Here is a 9,946-nt window from a genome sequence, read left to right as displayed (position 1 = left end):
AAAATTTAGATTTATTTGTTTTACAAATGTCTTTACATAGTATATGACCTAGGAAATATTAATGAAATTGTATCTCGAAAGTATGGAGACACATACATAGACTTAGGTGCAGTGAAGTGTGTGTTTGGGAGAGAGAGAGAGAGAGAGAGAGAGAGAGAGAGAGAGAGAGAGAGAGAACAGTGCTTATGTTTAAAATTAGGCATCTGAAAAGTTGATTGATCTTTCCAGAAGCATTTAGTAGGCTTCAGTGGAGGGAGATGCAGAGTTCAGCCTGGGCTCTTAAGTCACTGTGCTGTGCAATCTGATCTCACTGCATTGTTCTCTGATGTCATTCTTTACAGGTCATTCACTTCTGCTTTTCTCTTCTCCATTGAGGTTCAAGTGACCATTGGATTTGGAGGCAGGATGATGACTGAGGAATGCCCTCTGGCCATCACGGTCCTGATTCTCCAGAACATTGTGGGTCTGATCATCAATGCGGTCATGCTGGGCTGCATCTTCATGAAAACAGCTCAGGCCCACAGGAGGGCAGAGACTCTCATTTTCAGCCGCCACGCTGTGATCGCTGTCCGCAATGGCAAACTCTGCTTCATGTTCCGCGTGGGTGACCTGAGGAAAAGCATGATCATCAGCGCCTCTGTGCGCATCCAGGTGGTCAAGAAAACAACGACCCCCGAAGGGGAGGTGGTGCCCATTCACCAGCTGGACATCCCGGTGGATAACCCCATTGAGAGCAATAACATCTTCCTGGTGGCCCCTTTGATCATCTGCCACGTGATTGATAAGCGCAGCCCCCTGTATGATATCTCAGCCACTGACCTCACCAATCAAGACCTGGAGGTCATCGTGATCCTGGAAGGGGTAGTGGAGACCACCGGGATCACCACACAAGCACGGACCTCCTACATCGCAGAGGAGATCCAGTGGGGCCACCGTTTCGTGTCCATTGTGACCGAGGAGGAGGGAGTGTACTCTGTGGACTACTCCAAATTTGGCAACACAGTGAAGGTGGCCGCCCCGCGCTGCAGCGCACGGGAGCTAGACGAAAAGCCGTCTATCCTGATTCAGACCCTCCAGAAGAGTGAACTGTCTCACCAGAATTCTCTGAGGAAGCGCAACTCTATGAGGCGGAACAACTCCATGAGGCGAAACAACTCCATCAGGAGGAACAACTCTTCCCTCATGGTGCCCAAGGTGCAGTTTATGACTCCTGAAGGAAACCAGAATCCATCAGAATCCTGACAGCAAGATCATCTGAGATAGTGAGTTCTGATGACCAACAGACAGCCTAAGACAGTCACTCACTGAGTGTCCATTACTAACACACTGGGCTGTCCACCAAACTAGGTTGGACCATAGTCATTTAACTCACATTTTAATGCACTACAGAATATTCGTATTTAAGAAACAACACTCTCTGTATTAATAACACACAAGACAGAGGATTCTTGGCTTATACTTGTTTCACCCACACAGAATGTTGCAAGGATGTTGCAGGGATATGCGAATTTATGGACATAGGAAGTGGGAGGCCACCGTTGCTCTCATTTTGAAACACAGTTTAGGAATGGACCTTGAATCCCAAATCTGGCTGAGGAAAGTCTATTTGAAATATGTAATTGGTCAAACCACAGAGTGTTCTGTTACTCACGCTGGAACTACAAATAGAGCAGGAAGGGAAAAAATATCCCGACTCACATGAAAGCCCTTTTATATACCAACCTTATGTTCTTCCCACAATGCTGTACCTGGTAAGAATCCTAAGACAAACCTCTTAAGACTACCAGGTTCTAAGCAGATTTCATTCAGTCACTTAATCCTTCATATCAACTTCTGGAGCTTTCCAGATCCTTCTTCTGACAGCCTGTTGGGCAGAACTGGGCAAGGAGTCTTTGCCGAAAAGCTGATTCCTAACTCACATAAAAGTCGTTTCCCAACAGCAAGAATCGCTTTCACAGCTTTACACTTCTTGAGAGCCTTATCCTGAGAAATGCTGTATTGGGTATTTTATTAAAAGAGTTTCTTTATACTCTTGCAGTTTTGTGATTCCTCTCATATAATCATCTTAAATTAAAACCCAAGGAAAGAAATTCTTAGAGGCCTGGAGTCACACATTCTCAGAGAGAACTAACAATTTTTTGTTTGGGATTTATTTCATTTTAGGTTTCAAAATGTCCTTTTGGTGTTTCTTTCTGGGTTTGAGACATCCCGGAACTCTTCTCAGTTCTTTTCCTTTTAAGCTCCTACCTCTTACCTTAAAACCACATTCCGTATCAGCAAATCTATAGTCATGTCTGTCCTGTAGTGATTTAGCATTAACTCCCTTTGCTAAAAGGAGATAAACAAATAATCATAAGGACCAGCACAGCAAACTACGTCTGCTGGTGCAGTAGTGGCACTGGTATCTGGGTGGTAATTAACGGCTATCTAACTGCACTTAAAGCCCTCTCAGTGGGAGTGAACTCACAGGTGGCCTTGTAAACTCAGCCAAATACACAGATCCTAGAACAAACCCTATCTCTGTCTGACTTGGAACTTCAGACTCATAAATCAAACAAGTACTTGAAGCTCTAGCTGACTATTTAATGAAACGTTTAAAACTTACTATTGTGTTTGAAAATCGATGCTTTGGGGGCGGGGATGTGACTCAGTTGATAGAGTGTTTGCCTAGCATACACAAAGTCTTGGGCTTGGTATTCAGCACCTCACAAGATAAACCAAGCATGCTGATACACTTGTAATCCCAGTACCCGAGAGGTAAGGGCAGATGTTCAAGGATCAGAAGTTCAAGTCATCCTTGCCTGCATAGTTTGAAGCCAGTCAGCCTGCAATACATGAGACTGTCTCAAACAAACAAACAACAAAGCCTATAATGTTTTAGTTCTGCTAAAAAAAAATTCATTCCTCTCTCTACTCTTCCAGTCTCCAGCCAACACCCAGGCCATAACTGGTACCTTTAGACCATCCATTACAAATATCTTGGCTCTGCATTCCAAATATTTCCAGAATATAAATGGTTTTCTCTAATATTTCTTTCCTGGTCCAATAGAGGCTTCTCACAGGGTGTACATAGATGTTGGTCTACCAATTGTTGAAATATTGAAACATTTCTCTAGAAGTTGCTAAAGAAAATCTATCCTCATATTACAGCCCAAGAACTGTAGATGGATATTAGATGTTGTAGCAATTCTGGAAAAGGTTTGCTCTCTCCCTACCTCCAAGGCAGCTGAGCAACACAGAAGGCAGCTCCACACTGGGCATGGGAACAGGCACAGTACTGCCTGATGCTCAGGAATAGCACAGTTTCTGAGAGACCACAGGCTACATGGTAGGCATGGTCAGTGGGGATGGGATATAGGGTTTCCAAGTCCAGGAAATATAGAATGTTCTGGAGCCATATGTAAGGCCAGCTAAAGAGCATGGACAGTTCCTTCAGCCACCTTTCAATATTGGGTACCAAAGACCTAGTGACCATCACCTTGATGGGAACGTCAACAGAGGGTCTGGTGGTATTCTCTGTGTCAAGTTTTGACTCAGAAGGTGATGTGACAGCTGCATCAAGCAAAACCTCACAAAACAGTCTCTAAAAATCTACAAATGTTTTAGATCTAGAAAGCTTCTCTGACCTACTTTTCTAAATTGCCAATGAGAAAGATGCAGTTTTGTCTTAGGCAATAAGAATATTGTGGGCTGTGAGAGCTTAGTCAGTAAACAACTCCAGGACCTGAGTTCACTTTCCAGGAATCACATAAAAATGTCTGGCATGGTGGTACACTTTTGCAGTTCCAGAGCACTGGGAGGCAGATAGATAGATGCCTGGGAGTCACTGGTCAGCCAGCCTAATGGTAAGTTCCAGGCCAATGAGAAATCTTGCCTCCAAAAAAGATGGGCAGTCACTGCTTATGGGAATGCAAACTGGTGCAACCACTGTGGAAAGCAGTGTGGAGGACTCTCAACAAACTGAAAATGAATCTACCATGTGATCCAGTGATACCACTCCCTGGTATATACCCAAAGGACCCATACTACTGTAGAGATGACTGTACATTCATGTTTGTTGCTGCTTTCTTCATGATAGCTAAGAAATAGAAACAACCTAAATGTCCCTCAACTGACAAACTGATAATGAAAATATGGTACATTTATACAAGGGAGTTCTACTCAGCAGCAAGAAAAGATGAAATTATGAAAATTTCAGGTAAATGGATGGAACTAGAGAGCGTTGTACCAAGTGAAGTAACACAAACACAGAAAAGGAAGAAATGGACGTTCTCCCTCATCTGTGGATTGTAGTACCAATCCCTTATATGTGAGTATATATCCTGATGCAACACCAGGAGCCAGGAAAATGGAAAGAAAAGATGGAGGTAAAGGAAAAGAAACAACCAAAAGAGGAGGATAGTAGGGAGCAGGTGTCATCATGGGGGACATGGGGAAGGTGGGCATGTACAGCTGGGAGGGGAGGAGGGGGGAATACACAGGGGCCCACAGTGGGGTGAGAAGGAGACTCAGAAGGGGAGAAGTGGTGGATATTATTGGAGAGAAGGAGGGGGTAATGGGGAGGCTTGGACTGGGGAGGGAGGAGGGAGGGAAGATGGGGTGGGGAGAGAAAGTATAGATGACTGAGTCTTGGGGATTTAGGGAAGCCAGAGGGAAATGTGCTGCCTCTAAAACCCTCTGAGAAATGCATATATGGTACCTGAACATTAGTCCATATGTATGCATGAGGTCTGTACGGCAAGGAACACAAGCTCAGACCTCCTTTAGAGTGGTTGGTCAGAGTGATCCAAGAGACTCCCAAAATAACACAGGCTATTGCCAGATCTCTTGATTATCTCCCGGAACTAGAAGACAAGACCCTACTGCTGAAGACAGGACATATTTCAGACACAGGACTAGGAACAATGGAGCAGGAACTGACCTGGAAGCCTTCTACCATGAACTCCCATGGTCCTGGAGGATACTATTCAGGCTGCTAAGGGAGAAAATCAATCAATGGTCCAACCCAGTCCCACCAGCAGAGCAAACTATCTTTACTGGTGCAGTAGTGGCACTGGTATCTGGGTGGTAATCAACAGCTATCTAATAGCACTTAAAGCCCTCTCAATGGGAGTGAACTCAGGTGGCACTGTAAATACAGCCAAATACACATTGCTGGGAAGAACATAGATCCTAGAACAAACCCCATCTCTGTCATATCTCTAGGCAAATGAAATTTCTTACTGTATGCTAAATATGGAGACTTATATTTGCAGACAATATACTGTACACCACTCATCAAAGAAGCTTCTTTTTTCAGCATATGGAGTCTACTGCAGAGCCCCACAACTGGTTAGGCACAGAGAATATGTATCTGAGAGATGCCCAGTCCTATGTGACGTATCTATAGTGGAGCCTCTACACCTAAGAATCATGGAACATAGCTGAATGGGGGAGAGAGAAAAGGAGTGTGTCCCTCAGTTCTCAGCAGTGAAGCCTCCTCCTTATAAAACAGGGTGTGGTATACACAAAAGACCACAATAGGTTAACCCTAAAGAATAAGAGACTGCAGGGTGTGCGTCCCTGGATCAGATTCCTACATCAAACCTCTCCCACCCACAGCTCAGGGACCATTTCGGAAGAGGGACAGAAAGATTGTAAGAGCCAGGGTTGGTCCATGAACATAGGGAAACAGAGGCTTTCAGGCCACTGGAGGCTTGCTCATGTGAACTTGTGGCAATGGTAACATCGAACACAGGGCCCATGCCAACTCAGTAAGACAAGGGCCCAGAGTGGAGCAAGAGAAATGGATGGCGGGTCAGCCCTAGTCTGGGAACAATTAGAGACTGATTGCTACTGGCTGAGAGAGTAGGCCTGACCAACGATCTCTAGATAGTCTCATTAGACGCCAGTGGAAGAATTTGCTCTGAAAGACATCTAGGTACAGATGCTTGACTGGATAGGACTGTCTAGTGGGGGGAAAGGGTAGGAGGGGCATGGATGGGGACGGGAGTAAATTTGATTAAGAACTGTTGTATGAAATGTACAAAAACTCAATGAATTTTTTTTTTAAAAAAGGTGGATGGTACTTACGGAAACACACTCAAAGCTGTCCTCTACCCTCTACATGCATGTGCATGTGTGCCTTACAAGAAGATTCTGTATCTCTTTATATACATCTGTATAATACATACATATGTATTTATATATAATTTTATTTCTATATTAAATGTGCGTTTTTATTCAATATTTAGTAGGTTTTCCTTCCACCAAAGTCTTTTTTAACTTAAAATTTTATTATTTTTATTTTATGTGTATGCATGTATTGCCTGCATGTAGGTAAGTGCACCTGTGTCGTGCAATGCCCGCAGAGGACAGAAGAGGCTGTCAGATCCCCTGGGACTGGAGTTATGAACAGTTGTTAGCTGCCATGTGGGTGCTGGGATTCAAACCTGGGTCTTGTGTAACAACCAGTGTTCTTAACCTCTGAGCCATCTCTCCAGCCCCGTTCCACCAAAGTCTTAATACAGAGGTGATAATATTTTTTCGAGTCATAAACCATGTTAATCCAGACCTCTTCTTAAAACCCTCCCATGACTTTCCATTTTTCCCAAGTTAAAAACAAAAGTCCTTTCTAAGACCCATCAACCTTCGTGTTCTTTGGGAGGGTTGCCTTTTCTTTTTCTTTGTTTCATTAGATTGGGGAGATGGGTGTATAAGTAGGTGGGTAAGTAGGTGTTTTGTTGTTGTTACTGTTTTGTTTTTGTTGTTGTTGAGAAAAAAAATCTCACTTTGAGGCCAGGCTGACCTAAAACTCACTCTGTATCCCAGGATGGCCTCAAATTCACAGCAATTCTGCTGGCCTCCTAAATGCTAGAATTACAGATGAGAACATCAGCTGTGCTCACTTTCCACTCTCTGAAACATGGAAGTAGGAACTCTTACATCACCATCACGGGCTTGCTTCTTCTGGAAGCAGTGTCCCCCTAGAAAGCCTCGGGAGCCGCATGTCATTAATTAGGACTGTCCAGCATCAGTTCATGTGGCAGAATAGAACAGTGGGTTAGGGACAGACTCTGCAGACAGACTAGTGGGTGTAATTTTCAATGATAGCATTTAGTTTCTAGGAGGCTTTATAAAATTAACGTCCTTGTGCCTCACAAACACAGTGTCTACCTTGTAAATTTGACATAGCTCTCCGAAGGCAACGTTATCTTTCTGAGCACAGGTATGGGTGATTTGAGGACTCTTGCAGAGTCCCCGGGGTTAGTTCCCAGCACCCACATGACAGCTAATAGCCCTCTATAACTTCAGTTCCAGGGGATCCAATGCCCTCTTCTGGCCCCTGCAGGCTTTGCATGACACGGGTGCACTTATTTATATACATTCAGGCCATACACTCATACACATAAAATAATTTTTTAAAGAGTTGGGTGTGCCTTTAATCCTATCGCTCAGGAGACAGAGGCAGGTGGATCTCTGTGAATTCAAAGCCAGCCTGGTCTACATAGTGAGTTCCAGGTCAGCTGGGGCTACAGGGAGACCCTGTCTCAAAAAAAAATGTGATTAAAGGGCTGAAGACACGTCTTAGCATTTAAGCACTGACTGCTCTTTTAGAGTAAGGAGGTTCAGTTCCCAGCATCTATATAATGACTAACAACTGTCAGTAACTCCAATTCCAGGGGATCCAACACCCTCTTCTAACCTCCATGAATCTCCATGAATGAACACTGTATGCATGTGGTACACTTACATATATGCAGGCAAAACACTCATACATATAAAAGAAAAAGGAAGAAAGGAAGGAAAGAAAGAAAGAAAGAAAGAAAGAAAGAAAGAAAGAGGAAAAGAAAAGAAAAAAAGAATTTTGGTAAAATCTGAGCAAAGACTGAAGTAATTTCTCTATGTTGAACATAACTTTTGTTGAGCCAGGTGGGGTCCACACTCTCATCATGTTTCCTTGACCCAGCTGGGGAAACGAGAAGGTTCTGTTCATGTACTGCTTGCCAGTTAGGGGGTAGTGATGAAGTCCAGCCCTCTCCCCACCTCTGCAGGTGTTACTGGTCTACCACCTTGACTAGTATCTTGCTGGTTGTTAGATTCTGTTGTCTGTTACCATGTCTAGTGGTCCAGCTTGTAGTTCCAGCATGAGTTTTTCCCTTCATTGCCTATGGAGCGCTAACTCCTCCCTCAAGGTGACTAAGTAAGTGAATTGACATAGATGGACTCATAATAGTTTAATTTATTCTTCTAGGATAAATGCATGAAATAAAGGGAGTCTTGACACAAATTGCATTCTTAGTCAAAGGCTTGGGTTGACAAGGTGTATCCTGGAACAGTTACAATGTCGTCTTTATTTCTAGGTAAGGAAACACCCAGTGCTCATACTTAGAACTATCGTCTTTCCCTGCTTTACTTTCTCCTGATCCCATGGTTTCAGTCTACAATTCCTGGTTATCCTTTTCCACTTAGCTCAAGAATCTAATTGAAAACCCTGTACCCTTTGCCCATAGACATTCCTAAACACCCTTGGCCAAGGGTCGGCTACACAAGTGTCTCAGAACTCACAGTCCTCTAGTGACTTAAGGAAATGACCTTCATTCCCCAAGTCCAACTCCCTGAGAGGATCCTGTCACTCAGTGAGCACAACCCAGCATTTTTCACTCTGTGCTGCTGCTGTTTCATGACTTGGCATTTAAAGACAAAAAAAAATTCCTCTTTGATAAGTTAATTGTATATAAAGAAGAAAGAATCAACAGATAATGTGTCTCTCCCAGGCTTCTGCCCGCGTCTTCCCTTAGTTTCAGGACAGAGAAGGTAGAGGAAAAGATGCAATTTGTGTCTCCAAGGACCAGCGCACATTAAGGTAACCACAACAAATCCTACAGGCTGTTTAGGAGGAAACCCAAGGGCCATGCTCTTCCCAGGATCTTTATACACAATTCTCATCAATGGCGATGGGAATTTCCCCCACAGACTTCGGGAGGATGTGACTCCAATTACACTTCTTGGTAACCCACTGCACAGTTTGAAGTTCAAGGTCATGAAAATCTTAATCAGTCTTTAATGTCAGGTCAAAATATGACACTGGAGCTCAATTCCATTTTAAAGGACTTACATCTTCATTAGTCCTCCTTTTCAAGAAGGACTAATGTCTTCATGAAGATTTTGCTAAGTATGCTGTAAAGCACACCTCCCTCAGCTCTGATGTGCTCTAAGGCAACTGAGATGAAACTACCCACTAAGAAGACATTACTTACAACATGAAGGATAGGGTTGGGAATGAGGCCAGTGGGTAAAGTGCTTGCTGTGAAAAGCATGAAGATCTAAGTTTGGATCCCAGTAGCTGTATAAAAAGCTGGCACTGCCTCACACATCTATAGATACTGCTCCTACATCCCAGTGCAAGAGGAGCAGGGACAGGTGAATTCCTGGAATTTTTGAACACCCAGTCTAGCAAAATTTCTGAGCTCCAGTTTAGGGAAAGACCCCGTCTCAAAAAGTAAGGTAGACAGAGACTAAGATACCAGTATCAACCTCTGGCCTTTACACATATACTCACACATGTGCACACACATACATATATAAGCACACATTTACCCATATACATACACATATACCACACATATAACCTACACACATACACCACACACACACCACATATGCCATAGACTCATACACCACACATACATGTACATGCATCACACACATACATATAACCTACACACATATACCACACACATAAAATACATACATATACCACACACAGCATATACATGAAGCATACACACACACACACACAAACACACACACACACGCACACACACAAATTGAGGCTAAATTTCCACATGGGTTGCTTCAGTGAGTATTGACAAAATGAAGGATAAAAAAACTGTATGTAAGAGTAAAATTATGATGTACTTGTCAATCAAACTGTACAGGTGAACAGGTTTTTCCAAAGACCTCC

At 43.4% G+C, this 9,946-nt stretch overlaps 1 protein-coding gene across 2 annotated transcripts in view; it reads left to right on the top strand.

Moving 5' to 3' along the window:
• The window catches only part of Kcnj8 (potassium voltage-gated channel subfamily J member 8), a 7,115-nt gene extending 5,086 nt beyond the window's left edge, over positions 1–2,029 (top strand). The window contains exon 3 of one of the 2 annotated variants that reach the window (XM_029555237.1): positions 376–2,029. In XM_029555237.1, the coding sequence (XP_029411097.1) occupies positions 376–385 (10 nt within the window). In that variant the 3' untranslated portion in view covers positions 386–2,029. Of the gene's footprint in view, positions 1–341 lie in introns of both variants that reach the window. The other variant, XM_008851599.2, reaches the window with a different exon arrangement.
• Positions 2,030–9,946: the final 7,917 nt, after the last annotated feature.

The sequence above is a fragment of the Nannospalax galili genome, unplaced genomic scaffold (genome assembly GCF_000622305.1).
Source record: "Nannospalax galili isolate Female #2095 unplaced genomic scaffold, S.galili_v1.0 scaffold1086, whole genome shotgun sequence".
In the NCBI taxonomy this organism is placed as follows: domain Eukaryota; kingdom Metazoa; phylum Chordata; class Mammalia; order Rodentia; family Spalacidae; genus Nannospalax; species Nannospalax galili.
Note: the sequence above shows the minus strand (reverse complement) of the source record. Positions and strands in the feature narration are given on the sequence as shown.